The following is a 17,804-nucleotide window of genomic DNA, read 5'->3' as shown; positions in this document are numbered from 1 at the left end:
CGTGACAAGTCTCTGGCTTCTCTGATCATGTCTTTGCCGATTGGCTGTAACAGGGTTTTGTTGCAAACTCCTCTGGTAGGTGTTCTTCATCTGTTAAATTTTGCTGCTCTCGACACTCCTTTTGCTTTTGCACCGTTTAAAAACACATTGTATTCATTAGACAAAGTTTATAGCCTAATGAATAGCCACAGGTCATGAAATAGGACATCCTGCCTTTTTTCTTGTGGTTTCTTTATGGATGCTCTCCCTGCTTCTTTTATGTTATTCTTCAAGGAATTAGTTATAGTTTTCTTTCCCAGCTATTTCAAGAAGTTTCTTTTCAAGATTGCGTGCGTGTGTGTGTGTGTGTGTGTATGTATATATGTGTATATGTATATAAATTTTTTTCTGATATTTTCTGAGGTCTGCTGCCCTAATTTACTTTATTCAAGAGCTTTTGTTATCACTTACCAAACATAGCCTCTAGGCTCACATTTGTTGATTGGAAGCCTTCATTAGCTTTCCGAGTCTGTAGATTTTTTCGTCTTCTAGCTTCACTAACATAGATTCTGTGGAGGTTTTCTCTGTTTGCATAGTTGATCTTGTATAATATACAGAAGGAAAGGAATATTTGTTTCTGTTGCAACAGAGCTTGTAATTTTTCTGGCTCCTCGTCCATATATAACTAGACAGGGTAAACCCCGTGTTACCTTCCTGTGCAATTGTTCGTCCCCTTTCGGATTAATTACCGTAATTATTCTCATCTATACTATCACCCAGCTCCTGATAAAACTCAGCAAGCTGGGTCCATATACCCTCCAGAGCCATGGTTGTCACTTGCCTAGCGGGTCTGACCTGACCCACATATTTATTGATAGTTTCCTTCAATCAAGTGCCCTAATATTCTGCTCCCTATAGCTTTAAGAAAGGGTATAAGCCTTGCATATTCTCTCTTGAGTACTAAATCAAGAGAAAACATAAATCCAGGGAATAAGCGGGCTTCAACTCCATGGGCGTGCTACCTGAGCTGCTATTAGAGTCAGGAATTTGACCTCAAAATTTCCCTACCAACCAGGACCAGAACCACCAATGTTTATTTGAGAATTTGAAAAATCCAGACGCGCTGAAGAAATCATCCTTAACTTGAGATGGTATTGACCTTTGTTATAATGAAATTCGTAAGTTTGTAGCAAACTTAGCAGTAGTTTAAAAGAATGTGAAATTCTATTTGATTTCAAGTTGTCTGTTAAAGTTATCATTTTAGTGATACTGGAAAAGGAGTAGTGTGGAAGATGTGATGACAGAATACTTAAAATCCCTGTCTTGTTACGTAGCACCACTCACTGGATTGTTTTGGACTTTCAGTTTATAGATGCTGCCATATGGTGTCTTTATTTATTTTGGGGGCCATACCCATGGCATGCAGAAGTTCCCGGGCCAGGAATCGAACCCGTGCCACAGCAGCACCATGAGCCACAGCAGTGACAGTGCCGGATCCTTAACCTCTGAGTCACTGGGGAACTCCTGCCGTGTGGTTTAGATGCATGTAAAACTAGATTTAATAATCACGCTCATGTATTCTTTGAGATGTGTTTACCTGTTAAACACATCTTTGGAGGGAGTTAGAGGTGGAGAAAACGTCACAGCCGTGGCAGGCAAAGTCAGCCTTGTTGTCACTGACAGCACTCTTGGGAGATGGGACCAATAACCGATAAATGTTTTTGATGCCCAGTATGGGTATCTTTCGTAAAAATAAATGCAAAAAATCTGTTTCAAACTGTCTAAAGATTAAAAAATGACTTTTTCACTTTTCAGATATGGTCTTACCAGGTGGTTACACTACAGACTATTTGTTTCTTGGAAATTTTATTTATACGGTAAGATCACCCATGTAAATAATCACTTTTTGTCGTGTTTAATTTAAAAAATTAAAGCATTCTAAAACAGCATTCCATCACATTTAAGTTTCCTCCCTGCTTCAGTATATTTTCAAGAAGTCACTTTTATAATGGTTGTGTGTATGTGTGTATATACACACACATATACATACATACGTTTCTAGAAGTGTAAGCTGCGTATGCCTTTGCTGTTGTTGTCCAAGTAGGAGGTGCTGTTCTGTATCTGGTTGTGACTCTCTAGCACATGCCTCGGTGATGGTTTCAGATCAGCCCATAAATATCCACCTCATTCTTTCAGGGCCGCCTGTATGAATAGCTCCCCTTTTTTTATTTCTTTTTCTTTTTAGGGCCTTACCCACAGCATCGTTCCCAGGCTAGGGGTCGAATTGAAGCTACAGCTGCTGGCCTACACCACAGCCACAGCAACACAGGATCTGAGCCGTGTCTGTGACCTACACCACAGCTCACGGCAATGCCAGATCCTTAACCCACTGGGCGAGGCCAGGGATCAAACCCGCAACCTCATGGTTCCCAGTCAGATTGTTTCCACTGCACCGCGACGGGAACTCCTTGCTCCCCATTATTTAACCAGCCTCCTATTAGTGGGTATTAAGGCTGTTGTTCGGGGCCTTTGCCATTATGAACAGGGCTGCAGGGGTGACTCTTTATGCCCACGAATAAGTATGTCTTGGGATGACTTTCTAGAAGCGTGACGGCCGGATCAGAGGGCCTTGTGAATTTTGAAACACCTTACCAAAATATCCCCAGTACAGGTTGCACAGATGTGATAAAAGTATTGGTTTCCCCAAGCTCCCAGGTACAGTCTTACCTCACCTCTCGATGTAGTTGGTGAAATGAGAGCCAACTGCAGTGTTTGCTTTGAGGGGAAGCACAGTCACATGATGGTACACGGAAATGTCTTTTTCTATGAAATGTTTGTTGATTTTCTTGACCCGTTGTTCTATGGGGGCTTTTTCCTATTAATTATTCACAATTATTTATATGTTAATTCTCATGTTTCTTACGAACAAACGTTCTCGGATTCACATTTTCACTTTTCATGGCACTTTTGTCCTGTGTATATTCACACATTAATTTCATGTAGTTAAACGTGTCAGTATTTTTCTTTATGGATTCTGTGTCGTGTCTGGAATTGCTGTTAGAAGTTTCTTATTTATAATTCTGAAAAATTGTGACTGCGTGTTATACTGCATAGGCATACCTCCCTTTTGTAAGCAACGAGAAACACTGGTCTGTGGTTTTTCCTGCATTTAACATGTCTTGGAACAACGAAGTCTGAAACCATTTTTTCTTCTGTGTAAGAAACACCTTCTTGGCATATTGATTCTTCTCACTTTAGCCGGTTGTCATTGCTATTTCATGTTACTGGTTGTGCTTTTAACTTTATGTTGTTTACTCCTGAACACGAACTATGGTTAACTAATGCTTTCTATTTATGTGGACAAATGCATAGAAGAAGTTTCCTTCTTTCCAGCCCCCTACCACCCCTTCAGGCCTTCCCCATTTCTCAAACTCAGGAAAAAAATAAAACCCGATAGGATTTGGTTGTTTCATTCATCGATATCTGTTAGGCTTTGTCATGTGCAGAACACTGTGCTACATGTTGGACATATGGTCGTAAACCCAGTGAGGCCCTCAACGCAAATTACATTCTAAGGCGACAGAATAGCCTTAAACACATGTGTACATACGTGCAAACAGACAGATTCCTACTTTAGATGCCAGAGTCAGTCACTCTTGTGGAATCTCAGTCTCTCTAGGCAAACAAAAAATGGTAAAACCAACAACAAAAAAAATCATAGCAAGGTAAATTCACCAAAGCAACTAAAAATGGAGAGGGAGCTTTGCAAAAAACTTCCAAATGTGATGCCAAAGGAGAAATAGGAGGAGCGTTGGCAGACTCAACATGGTAAGATTATTAGCCCAACTCCTGACACGCCGTTCCCAGTGTTAGTTAGTTGGAGCAAAATGCTAAGCTGAAGGTAGCCCCCAAAGCGATGGAGGAGCCTCCAGGAAGGTGGAATCAGCCGTGGTGCTCTTAGGCCACTGGACCTAGAGCAAGAGTACAAACCACGTGTTGGGAGAGGGAGATTCGGGGGATGGCAGGGGTGAACCTGGGGTGGGAGGTAGGGTCACTGCCTTGACAAAGATGCTCAGTATTATAGACCTGTCCTCAGCATTGTAGTGGAGTTACTAATCAGTACAGCAACAAGATAAAATGAGATGCATAAGCTTTGGAAAGGGAAAAAAAATCTGTTTTAAATAATAGATGATATGAGTGTGTGCACAGAAAAAAGTTTAAAATTCTACAGATAAAAGATTACAATTAATAAAAGAGGTTAGCATTTTCTGGGTTTGATCACTGTTTTAAAATCGACTATATTTTTATACACCAGCAGCAGATATTTAGAAGATATAGAAAGTTTAAATAATAGCTTACTCTAGCATCAGTCATGTGAAAGACACATGAATAAGTCTAACAAGTGATATTCAGGGTCTCTGCGGGAAAGTATTAGACTTTAAGAGCGACGTTAAGAACGTCTAAATGGGGAATTCCCTAGTGACCTCGGGGTTAAGGATCTGGCCTTGTCACTGCTGTGGCGTGGGTTTGCTCCCTGGCTGGGAACTTGTGCATGCTGCAGGCATGGCAGAACAAACAATCAAACAGCTAATGGAAAACTAGGCCATAGTCATTGACTGGAAGGCTCTTGCAAAAGACCAAGAATAACCCATGAGGCTTTTTGATTTATTGTCATCTCAATCTGCCTTGCTCAATTGTTTTTAAAATCAGTAGCCCTTGCATTTCTTTCTTTTTTTTTCTTTTTGGCCGCCCTACAGCATATGGAGTTCCCAGGCCGGGGATCTGATCCCGGCCACAGCTGCGGCAATGCTGGGATCTTAGCTGTGTCAGGACGGAAATTGCGTCGTGTGTTCCAGTGTTCCCAAGACACCACCCATTCCACTGTGCCACACCGGGAACTCCTAGCACTTGAATTTCTAATCAGAACCAAATCTTCCACGCTACTTATAAAGAATGTAAATGCGAGAGCTGAAGCCATAAGCATGGATGTTCATCTTATGTTAAAGCACTGCTAAACAGGGAACATTTACTGGGAAGCACTGCATTCTCTCCATTACTAAACTATAACAAAACCCTTAGCAACCTAATGCGGCTCGGGTTCACCAGAAGTGGAGGAGAACCGGGGTGTGTGGCGGGGCGGGGGCGGGGGGGGAGGAGGAAGGGAGTAGGGGAAGTGTGGCTTCTGATAGAAACCGTAACTCGTTTTTCCAATCTCCTCCCCTTCCCGTCTCACCTCGCACAGTACGTGGTTGTGACTGTCTGTCTGAAAGCTGGCTTGGAGACAATGTCCTGGAATAAAGTGAGTATCTGGAGGATCTTCCCTCAATTTGGTGGAGCTGTCTGCGTGCCGGTTTTCCTTTTCAGCTCTAGAAAAGTCGTCAGCCTTCTTTCTGGTCTCTGTCTTTTACTTTCTTTTGTTTTGCCTGTGCGAGTGACGAGCTAAACTGAATGAAGAAGTATTAGCCATCTAATGTCTTTTTTCATTTTCCTGCCTTACACTTGAGATAGATTCAATTGACCATGACATTAATTGACACCTTTAACTCACTATTCTGCAAATACACAATTATAACAGAAAGTTTAGCAAATACAGAAAAAGAAGAAAACACTTTAGCTCATTTCTTTTAGCGTCGGTGATACTGACATTTTGGCTTTTCTTCTTTGTTTTTGTTCTATGTATGCTTTTTTTGCCTCCATAAAAATACAGTTATATTGTACCTGATATTTTATAACTCGCTTTTTTCACTTAAGAATAGTGGCACAGTGGAAACAAATCCGACTAGTATCCATGAGGATTCGGGTTCAATCCCTGGCCTTGCTCAGTGGGTCAAGGATCTGGCATTGCTGTGAGCTGTGGTGTAGGTTGCAGATGGAGCTCAGATCTGGCATTGCAGTGTCTGTGGCTGGCAGCTGTAGCTCCAATTTAACTCCTAGCCTGGGAATTTGCATATGCCGCACCTACGGCCCTAAAAAAATAGATCTTTAATATATTTTTCATGCCTCATTTATTGATAGAATAATATTTCATCACTGAATGCTTATTATTTGCATTATTTTAAGTTTTGTTAGTATCAACAGTGTATAATCAATACTGTTATGAGCACAGATACACCTGTTGACCTACAGATATAAGTAATGATTTCCTTCAGATATTATTTAAAGGGGAAAATTAAGCAGAAAATTTTTTGACCCTATCAATTTAAGTGAATATGTACGTATACGTACACACACCATTTTCAGCTAAAAATGGATTGTTTCTCAGGTTGAATTCAAAAAAATTTTTTTTTTTTTTGCTATTTCTTTGGGCCGCTCCTGCGGCATATGGAGGTTCCCAGGCTAGCGGTCCAGTCGGAGCTGTAGCCACCGGCCTACACCAGAGCCACAGCAACGCGGGATCCGAGCCGCGTCTGCGACCTACACCACAGCTCACGGCAACGCCGGATCGTTAACCCACTGAGCAAGGGCAGGGACCGAACCCGCAACCTCATGGGTCCTAGTCGGATTTGTTAACCACTGCGCCACGACGGGAACTCCGAATTCAAAAAATTTCTGAGAGAAAATGCATTTTTTTAGTTTGTCACTTTGAGAGAGCTAGGATTGTGTCGCTATGAGGTACTGTTTTTTGGAGGCCATCAATTCAGTGTTCTGAGTACTCCTGTCCCGAGGAACATCAGCACTAATTTGGGACCAAGGAGTCCTGAGCAAAAATATTTTATTAGCAATTCCTAAGGCATCCTAATTGTTAGAATAGTATTATACCGCATGAATGGAACATAAACTTGCCAGCAGTTACTTTCTATGGTTCTTTTTAATTGCTGTGCAGTTTTCTCCAGGAAGAGTGTTTCTTAGATCCGCAGTCACTTATCTGCACGTAGCGCAAGGCAAACTTTCAAGGCCGAAGCAGACTTAGCAAAACAAGGCCTCTCTTCTGGCCTTTGACGTATCAGACTCCTGCCCCCAAGCTCACATGGGGGTTCAGGAGGAGCCTGGGGCTGAGGCAGGAAGAAGAAGGGACAGGTTCTCCCTGGCTGTTGCCCTTCTGCTGCCCTGCCCTGCTCTGTGCGGGGGGGGGGGGGGGGGGGTGAGGAGGAGGCTTCTTCACTGTGGCGGAGGAGGAACTAGAAGCTGGTGATGGGGCGCAGAGAACGAGCCAGGGCGGAGAGCCGTCCGAGCACATCTCCAGGCAGCAGTGGAGGGAACCGTGCGAACAGAGTCCCGGGCGAAAATACTCTCTAAGCCCTACAGAAACGCCTCGCATTGCAGATAACGTGTTAGGTTACTGCAAGGGAACTGTGAGCGGAAGCTGCGCGGCAGGTTGGAAAGGTTGAAAGCGGACCCCCTCCTGGGCCGATCTTCTCCGTCCTCGCATTATCACCAGGCAGAGCCCTCAGGAGCCCAGTTGTTGGAGTAAGAGGGTGTGTTTAACGAGGATGAAAAATTGCCTTTGAAAAGGACTCCTGAACAAAGAAGACTTTGAGAAGCAGCAGATTGTGGTCTTTTCTCAGTATTTTCTGTTGTTCAGTAATTAAGTAATTAAGTAATGAGTATACCCCCCAGGATGAACGCACTCGGGCCCTTAAGAAGTCATCCGGTCCAGCTCGTCACCTTCTTACATATAGACGACGAGGCTGAGCCAAGTGTAGGACACAGGTCTCCCCGTCACTTTCTTGACTGTTCCTCCACCAGCACCAGCTGCACAAAGCAACAGGTCAGATCCACAGAAGGGTCTCCCGTCTTAGCAGGAACCATTACCGACTTTGGTACACACTCGCAGGCCCAGACGTGACCAGTGATCCTTCAGCCGCCAGTCTCAACCGGAGTGGTGTGTACAGTTGACATGTACAGAAAGTTGGATGCAAAGCCACCATTTCCAGTCAGTCTAAAACAGAACTTCTGCCCTTGTCCCACAGTTGTTCACACAGAACAAGAATGACACATTTCAGCTTTTTAGTCCCCTTAATGATTTGTGTGTAAACTTTTTTTTCCCTGAAAAGAACTTTGTGTTAATCAGCATACAGAAGCTCAAGTCTCATTAAGTAACCCATCAGTTGTATGAAACACTTCTGATGGAGAGCTTATCTTTTCACCGAAGATACTGAACACCGCTTGGCCTGGGTCACCAAGGTACAGCTGTTTTAGATACTTTAGACAGTGGTGCCTTGAGTCCACAGCAAAAGAGTCTTAGAAGCATGTTAGAAAGGAAGTCTCAGATATCAAGGCATTGAAAAATCATCAATATCTCTATACAAGAACGTTAGTCTGGATAAATGCGTTCTGTTAGTTGATTGGTAGAATTAAATCATTTTCCCCTTTAAATGGGAAAAAAACTGAAGTGTTTCCATGATGTTCTTCTTTCTGCAGTTTAGTCATTTGGCAATTTGGGGAAGCATACTGATCTGGCTGGTGTTTTTTACAGTTTACTCTTTCTTCTGGCCCACGATTCCCATTTCTCCTGAAATGACGGGACAGGTTAGTTTGACTGCTGCTGGTAAGTGGGCTTTACAGTCCTCATGAAAACTTACGTTCAATGACAATAAAAGCTAGTATGACCTACTTTAAAAATAATTTGGAAAGAAAAGGTAAAACTAATGCAGTTAGAGGTAGGTGTTGGTCCTGCTAAAATCTGGCTGACATTTCAGTTATTATATCGCTTCAGCTAAAATCTCATTATTTTAAACTATCTGTATGAACACCTGTTTCCAAAATTTCTCTTTTGTGCGTAACTGATAAAAGCTGTAATGATTTCTGAATCATCCAAAATAGCTAATATCATAATTATATTTTTCATGTAACGTACTATGTGCTTACATAATTTGGTATTTGATAATGCATGCATAGTAATTAAGAAAACACTTTTATTTAAAATATTTAACCAGAAAAAATAAAATAAAATATTTCACCAGAATAGACATTCCTTGGAGCTCCAGAAACTCTAGCTTCTAATATTTTATTTACATGGAAGCCGTTATTTCGTTTATGTTAGTTCTCAGAGCCTGTGCATCTTTTAGTCTTTCACACTCATTTACGAATTTCTAAGTTCTACTTTGCCTATGCGTACTGGGGAGTAGGCCCACAGTGCTTACCAAGTGCATCACATTATTAATATGTATGGACTTATTAATACATTTGCACAATAATGGACAAATCCTCAAAGAAATACATGTCAAAATCGGCAGAGAAAGAAATTAGAGACTCTGCAGAGTTTGGGACAGATAACCAGGGGGACCATGAGCACTCATCCTATTTGCTCAGTCGTTGCCTGGTACCTGGCTCTTAGTGTATGGACCAGATAGGGGAGGCATGACTGGTTTGGTTGGTTTGCATATCAAAGACACGTTCCCAGTGAGAACTTGCTATCTCTAGGAATTGACTAGCCCTGGGAGGAGCGTTGCCTCCCCAGATAGAAAGGTTTTTAAGATGTCAAACTATCAGAACATACAGGAAATTTTAAATATATACAATATGGAGCCTTAATCAGTTTCAAATCAGTACAATCCTAATTGAACTAAGGTGATCAGCCAGTCACTAATTAATCTGCTAGGCAGAAAGAAGAGTGAGTTCTCCCAGGAGAATATAATGGGATAACTGTCTTACAGAAAATGTTTGGCAGTTAAACAAAGTCGTACTGCCAGGTAATAGAGTGTTGAACCGTCCTTGCATTCCTGAGATAAAACCTGTTTGATCAAAATATTTATTTGATTGTTTGTTTACACTTTATTAAATTAAGTTTTTTAATACTATATTTAGGTTTGTATGCCAGTTTATTTTGTTGATTTAGTAGCTCTAGATTCATATGACTGCATCCGTGATTTTTCTGGTGTCTTCACGTTTTTGTAGAGGGTAGGAGACTGAAAGCTTCACTTGGTATTCAGTATTGGCAAACTAAAAGATTCTCATTTAAGTGCTCTTTATTTCTGTTTATTTGCAGGCCAGTATGGTCCTGGCTTGTCCATACTTTTGGCTGGGTTTTTTCTTGGTCCCCATTGTGTGCCTGATCCAAAATGTAATATGGAAATCGTAAGTTGGAAAATGAGGTGGTAACCAAAAAATATACTGTCATAGTTAATGACCCTTTTCCAGTTGTTTGACTTTCAAATTAAACTAAGTGCCCCTTTATGAATATTGAAGGTCATGGGCTTTTAGAGGAAGTACATGTCCTCTGATTTTTTTCATCTATTTTTAAAATTATGGTTGATTTACAGTGTTCTTTCAGTTTCTGCCGTACAGCTAAGTGACTCAGTCTTACAGTTTTTTTTAATAGTCTTCCATCATGTTCTAACCCAAAAGACTTGACATAGTTCCCTGCACTGTACAGTAGGGCCCTCTGCTTTTTGTCACTGGAGATTTGCTAGCAATCAGTTTAGAAAAAAGAAAAAAAAAAGGATAGGATAAAAATGCATGAGAGGGAAATCTGGTAGTGAAATTACTGAGCTGATAATTTTTCCTGAAGAGTGGTCCATCTCTTCACTCTTTAGAGGTTTGACTTATGTAGCTTTTATCTAATTTATAGGAGTCAAAACATGATACTAGAGGATCACAGATTAAAAACTAGTGATAAACTAAGAAATAGGAGGGAGATATTCATATTAGAAGGGCATTCTTTATTTTCAAAATTTGAAGTAAGACTCTTTCAAATATAATTCTCTCCAAATATTTAAATAATAGATTAGAAAATCTCACGTTATTTTTACCAAGAAAAAAAAAAAAAAAAAAAACCCACCCAAGGTGTTAGAAATTCCTGTAGTCCCTGGTAATAAAGGTAACGTTAAAGAACCCACGAGATTATAAGATTTTAAAAGTGTAAATAATTGATACATAATATTAATTATTGCACACACTCTGCATTGTAAACAGTAGAGCTCTAGAACTTTATAAATTTCCAACTAACTAATAAGCAGAGAAAGACATTTTATAAAGGATGATATTTATTTTTCTTTTCAATGTCCAGTTCTTCCTTAATTCCTCTCTGTGTTGAGGCAAACATAATTATTTATAGTCTCCAAAGTGGAAGACTTAAATTTCTCAAATTCCCCCCCAAAATATATCAGGTCCTCTGTGTGTGGGGAGAGGGTTGTCTTTTCATGCATTCCACCTTCAGCAAGAATTGTCTGAAAGTTTAAGAAGCCTTTGAGGAGTTCCCGTCATGGCACAGCGGAAATGAATCTGATTAGGAACCATGACGTTGCGGGTTCAATCTCTGCCCTCGCTCTGCGGGTTAAGGATCCAGCGTTGCTGTGAGCTGTGGTGTAGGTCGCAGACGAAGTTTGGATGTGGCGTTGCTGTGGCTGCGGCGTAGGCCGGCAGCTGTAGCTCCAATTCGACCCCTAGCCTGGGAACTTCCATATGCCCTGGGTGCAGCCCTAAAAGACAAAAAGACAAAAAGACAAAAAAAAAAAAAAAAAAAAAGCCGTTGAAGAAACCCTTGGTAACAGTCCTAATCATCAATCGATGTTGGCGGTGGGGAGTGGGGAGAAAGTACCGATAGGTTTGTGATATTGACCTTTCTTCACATTGTCCTGAAAGTAAGACGCTTCAGGGGCAGAGGCAGGCTCTTATCACTCTCCTCTAGCAGCCTTTGCCCTAGTCTCCCGAATTCTGGATCATGCAACTCATGGGCTTACTGTTCTTTGCCTTTGAAGTGCACTGGTCACTTGCCGCTGGCCTTAGCCATTCCCCCAGTTATGTGGAGTCACTCAGGTGATGATGCAGGGGGGCCCCTCAGTACCTAGCTTCCCCCTCACCCCTCCTTGGAAATCAACATCCACGGCCAGATGAAGCTACCACTGAGGAATCAACTCACAGAAGCCGCGGGTTTTAAAAGAGTCCACGCTAAGACCTATTTAATGCCGCTGATCACTGACCAAATAATTTTCGGAGCTGTGAGTAATAAATTTTGGCCATCTCAGCCACACATCCTCAGGAGGAAACTTGGCATCATTTACATGACTGTGGAACTTCCTGGACAGAGTTTCCTGGGGACCACAGTGGCAGATGCCTCTCTGCCCTCACTTCCCGAAGAGTCCACGTAGGTGGTCCCAGCTTCCAAACACTCACTTGCACATCTATTTGGATTTAAGGGCACATTTTTCTCAAAGAAATATAAATAGCACTTTAAAAAAAATCAGGGCCACAAATGCCTGTTTATTTGGTAATATAGATGGAAAATATTTTCAGAAGGAAACAGTGCTGTTGGAAACGAACAGTATTTCCGTTCCTGAGAAATCCCTTGTGGTGCGCACAGGTGCTGGAAACACCCCTCTCCCAGTCTGGGATCTGAGAAGGAAGGGAGGTTGCTGGGGCGGGTGGTCAGGTGCGGGGGGCCTGTGACCACAGGTGCAGGTGCAGAGATGGGGTGGGGGCTCGGGGCAAGGGGAGCCAGGCATGGCTCTCTCTGCTTAAGACGAGGCTTCAGACCCTGCCTCGTAGATCCTGTGGCCAGAACGACCATCCCAAGGCTCCCCCTGAGGAACTCTGCTTGGACCTGGTTGACAGGATGGCAGACTTAACGCTGCGAGTTGTCTCGAACTGCTGCCTGGCGTGTGGCTTCCTCCTGTGCCGTGAGAAGAAGATACCCAGGCTCGAGGGACACTCTGATTGTCTAGGGGCGTCCTTTCTGTCCAGCCAACCTGGGTATTTCTCTGTATGATTTACAGTCAGGAGTGGTTCTGTCACTCTGTGTGCCCTGCAGTTGTCCTTAGCAAGCCTTTCTGAGTAAAGTCAAATTGTGAACCACAGATAAACACTCTACCATGCTCTTCACACAGCTGATCTCAAGGTTTACCTACCGTCAGGCATGTTACTGACTCCCATTACTGATGGGAACCAGTTTAACAACAAAACAATGAAGGAAATGCAGCTAACAGATGGGTTTAGATAGCTTTAGATGTCTGTGATTTAGACGGAGCTTGCCAAGCGCCAAATACACATGGTAGTGGAAAGTAATATGGTTTAGTGTACTTTTAACATCCATTTCATGTAAAATTTATAAAGTCCTTCATCTCATATTAATGTGCACATAATACATTTTAAATATATGCATTTTACCAGACTTACCGACATAGAGAACAAACTTGTGGTTGCCAAGGAGAAGGGGGGAGGGACTTGGGGGGGGACTGGGAGTTGGGGGCTAGTAGATGCAAACTGTCCCATTTAGGATGGATGAGTAGTGAGGTGCTACTGTCCAGCGCAGGGAACTCTATCTAGTCTCTTGTGATAAACCAGGATGGAAGAGAATGCAAGAGAGGGAATATAAACATAGGTATGACTGGGTTCTTTTGCTGTACAGCAGAAATTGGCACAGCATTGGAAATCAACTATACTTTAATTTTAAAAATGTACACTTTAAATAGCACATTATCAACTGGAATTATGTTGTAATTACTTAATAATATAAAAAGTGCTCAGGAAATTACCTACCATATAGTGTTATTTACTTCCTCTATTGATCTGCCAGTTTATTGATTGATCATGTGTAAAGCATCTATAATGTAGTTCTCTTGTTCTGTGGAAAAGGAATAAATAACATATCTTATTATTTATAATCTATTCCCAGATGTTAGAAGGTATTTATAATCTATCTTAAACTTTAAAACAAAAACTGTTCGTTTTACTTTTGTTGTTTGGGTTTTTTTTTTTTTTGCTATTTCTTAGGCCGCTCCCGTGCGCGGCATATGGAGATTCCCAGGCTAGGGGTCTAATTGGAGCTGTAGCCACCGGCCTACGCCAGAGCCACAGCAACGTGGGATCCAAGCCACGTCTGCAACCTACACCACAGCTCCCGGCAACGCCGGATCGTTAACCCACTGAGCAAGGGCAGGGACCGAACCCGCAACCTCATGGTTCCTAGTCGGATTCGTTTAACCACTGCGCCATGACGGGAACTCCTGTTCATTTTAGAATAAATAGCCAATATGTCCTACGCCTCTACTTTGGCTGCTCTATAAAATGTTTCTCCTTGTTTCTCTTCTTGTTCATGTTGTGATGTCCAGCAGAGTCTTTCGATGGACGTACACTACGTAGAACTTTTTTATCATGAATAATCACAGGCATTTGAACCTGAAAGATAAAGTATGGGTTATTTTTCCAAGGTCTAAACCATACACTGTTTGTTAGCTGCATTTCCTTCAATTTTTTTTGGTTGTGAAATTAGTTCCCATCCGTAACAGGAATCAGTAACACGCCTGATGGCAGGTAAACCATCAGTTTACCTGATCAGTTTGTGAAGAGCATGGTAAAGGGTTAATTTGTTTATATGTTGTTCATAATTTGACTTTACTCAGAAAGGCTTGCAAAAGATTAATTGCAGTGCAAACAGAGTGACAGCATAGGTTTTAAGTTAAAATATTGGTGGAAGAATTGCTGTCCAGGGAGAAATGACAGCTTCCTTTTTCTAGGGAGCAGCTTTGAAAACTCCTTAAATTGGAGCACACGGCTTAGATACGTGGGATTTTCTTCAGATGCACGTTAGCATTTAGGCTTGTTAATTTTTAATAATGTTATTTTGAAGTATGTGGCATCTTAGTCTTTAACTTTTTTTGTTCTAAAACTTGACTATTGACCTCTTTGATTTCTCTCAATCCACCAGTTTTCTTTATTCTTATAATTTTCTATCTCAGCTAGCCTAAAATTTATAAACTGTCAAGTCCGACTAACATCCTAAACACTTTTGCAAAACAGCCACGACTAACCCATAAATCCATGTGCTGCCCTCTGCTCTTCTTCTTTGCACCTGCTTTTGCTCTTGGGACAAAGGCCAAATCCTTCCCAAGGCCATGGGCAGCCTGCTCCAGGCCCATCTCTCCTGCCTCCTCAGATCTGCTCGTTGCTTTCCTCCAACCACAGGGCTTTTGTGTGTGAGGTTCCTTCTGTCTGAAATGCTCTCCCCTACTACTCTTCCCTCACCCTGGCTCAAACTCCACTTCCTCGTAAGAGCCTGTGCTGACACTCCTGGCAAACTTGCACCCCTGCCTCAGGCTGTCCTGACATCACGTGGGGCCCCAACCATCAGACCCATTCCTTCCTGACATTCACTCATCTGTCTCCTGTCTCTCCTTATATGTTGGAAGGTTTATGAAAGTAGATTTGATGTCTGATTTTGGTACCTAACTGTGGCTCAAGAAAGATGTTTAAGGAATGCATGAGTGTATGGAGACCAATGCCTGAATATAGACACAGACCCCACTGGAAACAAGTTTCCACAGAAGGGCAAGCATCTATCTAGGTTGTCTTGTATGTTTCAGGTATGCACACCTAATGTGTGAATACTGGGATGTCCAGTGCACAGTTATCATTGCTGTAAATGGCATTGCCAGCCCTGGGGCTCACTGATTGAAGTAAAGGATGGAGGTGGCTCACGGCTGAATGAGAATTTAGACTCCAAGCTTCTGGAATGACAACCATGGTGGAAAAGCTGTATGTCTCAGTTACAGGAATCTTCAGCTGTAGGGCTTGGTTTGAGCCAATTGACTCCCCCAGAGTCAGGGTCCTCTGCAGCCTAGACAGACACCTGGTGAGATTTATAGACTCTCACAGAAAGTCAGAAGCGTTTGGGGTAGGTGGCTGTCGATGCACACTGCCCAGCCCTGTCCAGCATCCCTCTGGTGATGCTCTCAGCTGCTAGGAAAGTAGTCTGGCTTCCACATTGACTGGGCGTGAGGAATTGCACCCCACCCAACCAAGGGATCCTCTCCTGTACTTAAGGGATGTCCAGCTATGATCCAAGAGGGGAGAAAGCATTGCTTCTAGTCTGCAAAGCTCATGTGTTATGTTTTTTTTTTTAAACAGCTTTATTAAGATGTTATTCACATACCATAAAATTTATCCAGTTAAAGTGTACAATTCATTGCTTTTTTTTTCTGTTTCGCAGAGTTGTGCAATCATTACCTCTTTCTGATTCCAGAACATTTTCACCATACCCCAAAGAAACTCTCCATCCATCAGCAGCTACTTCCCATTCCTGCTTTTCTCCCTCTCACCTCCAACCTCAGTTAACTGCAAATCTACTTTCTGTCTCTATCCATTTCCTATTCTAGACTTTTCTTATAAAAGAAATCAACTATTTGTGGTCCCTTCTGATTGATGTCTTTCACTTAACATGTTTTGAAGGTTCCTCAATGTCATAGCCTATATAAGCATTTCATTCCCTTTTTAATGCCAAATGAATTTGCATTGTCATGTATTATGTTTTTAAAAATATCTTTCCATCTGATACAGGATTAGAAATACCTGCAGCAGAACTTTGCTAGAGGTGGTCCGGGAGATGGAAAGTAGCAGAGGTCAAGAACTTGATTGTTCTGGAGTCACTGAAGAGAAGTAAGGCTGTTCTCTTTATCCTAATTTTTATTAAAAACCCATTCTCCCTATTGTTTTCCTTACCCTTCCCTCCCTCCCAGGTGCTTCCATATTCTCTGTAATTTCTCAGGTTCATTAGTGCGTGTAGAACATGCTTCACATCCCCAGGAGTGCAGGCTCCTCTCTCATCAGCTCCCCTTGTGGTCTTCTTCTCAGCCAATGACAACTTCAATATTCCAGACTTTAAGACAAAAACTATTAAGAAACAAGGAAAAACATTACATAATGACAAAGGGTTCAATCCAACAAAAGGATATAACATTTGTAAATATTTATGCACCCAGGTTATATTTAGGAATGCCTAAATATATAAAGCAAATATTAATAGACCTAAGAGGAAAAATAGCAGTACAATATAAGAAAACATTGGCCTTAAATGACACATTTTACCAGATGGACTTAACAGATATTTATAGAACTTTCTATTCAAAAGCAACAGAATACACATTCCTCTCAAGTGCACATAGAACACTCTCCAGGATGGATCATAGATTAGGCCACAAAGCAAATGTCAGTAGTTTTAAGAAGATTGAAGCCACATTAAACATTTTTCCAACCACAGTGGTCTGAAACTAGACATCACTTACAATAAGAAAACTGGAAAATTTACAGATCTGTAGAGATTAAACAACATGCTACTGAACAGCCAGAGGGTCGAAGAAATCAAAAAAAGAAGTTAAAAAGAATCTTAAGAGAAATGAAAATGGAAATACACGTTCCAAAACTTATGGGATGCAGAAAAAGCAGCTCTAAGAGGGAAGTTCATAGTGATCAATGCCTATGTTAAGAAACAAAAAAAAGACCTCAAATAAACAGTCTGACTTTACACTTCAAGGAACTAGATAAAGAAGAATAAAATAAGCCTATATTTAGAAGAAGGAAGGAAATAACAAAGATCAAAATGGAAATAAATGAAATAGAGACAGTAGAAAAGATCAGTGAACATAAGAGCTGGTTTTTCTTTGGAAAGATAAACAAAAAAAAAAAACAAATAAACAAAAAAAAAAGCAAATTTTTAGCTAGGTTCAGTAAGGAAAGAAAAGAGAGAGAATTCAAATAAATAAAATCAGAAATTAAAGAGGAAATATTACAACTGATACTACAGAAATACAAGGATCATAAGAGACTACTGCGACTAATTGTATGCCAACAGATTGGACAACCTAAAGAAATCAATAAATTGCTAGAAACATGCAACCTACTAGGACTGAATCATGGAAAAAAAAATGGAAAAAATGAATAGATTGAGTAAGGAGATTAAATTGGTAGTAAAAAAACCTCTGAACAAACAAAAGTCCAGGATTAGATGGTTTCACTGGTGAGTCCTATCAAACATTCAAAGAAGAATTACTACCAATTTTATTCAAACCTATCCAAAAAAAGAAGACATCTAAATTCATTTTACCAAAACAAAAATATAAATAAATAAATTCATTTTACCAGGTCAAAGCAGACAGAGACAGTACAAGAAGAGA

General features: G+C 41.2%; 1 protein-coding gene across 27 annotated transcripts in view; it reads left to right on the top strand.

Annotated features, from left to right (window-relative positions):
- LOC100625134 (phospholipid-transporting ATPase IB) overlaps positions 1-17,804 on the top strand; it is a 163,028-nt gene that overhangs the window by 135,104 nt on the left and 10,120 nt on the right. For 15 of the 27 annotated variants that reach the window (XR_014818980.1, XR_014818981.1, XM_084981264.1 and 12 more), the window contains 5 exons: positions 1,795-1,856; positions 5,222-5,278; positions 8,341-8,448; positions 9,908-9,996; positions 16,192-16,290. Coding sequence is in view for 14 of the 27 variants with exons in the window: in XM_084981264.1 (XP_084837390.1) it covers positions 1,795-1,856; positions 5,222-5,278; positions 8,341-8,448; positions 9,908-9,996; positions 16,192-16,290 (415 nt within the window). In the remaining 13 variants the exon portion in view is untranslated. Of the gene's footprint in view, positions 1-1,794; positions 1,857-5,221; positions 5,279-8,340; positions 8,468-9,907; positions 9,997-16,191; positions 16,291-17,804 lie in introns of all 27 variants that reach the window. The other 12 variants (XR_014818985.1, XR_014818982.1, XR_014818976.1 and 9 more) reach the window with 7 other exon arrangements.

This window comes from Sus scrofa, chromosome 11, assembly GCF_054392235.1.
Source record: "Sus scrofa isolate SSC_HxYL_T2T_F1_AM1 chromosome 11, Sscrofa_HxYL_maternal_Yorkshire_Landrace_v2.0, whole genome shotgun sequence".
NCBI lineage: Eukaryota > Metazoa > Chordata > Mammalia > Artiodactyla > Suidae > Sus > Sus scrofa.
Note: the sequence above shows the minus strand (reverse complement) of the source record. Positions and strands in the feature narration are given on the sequence as shown.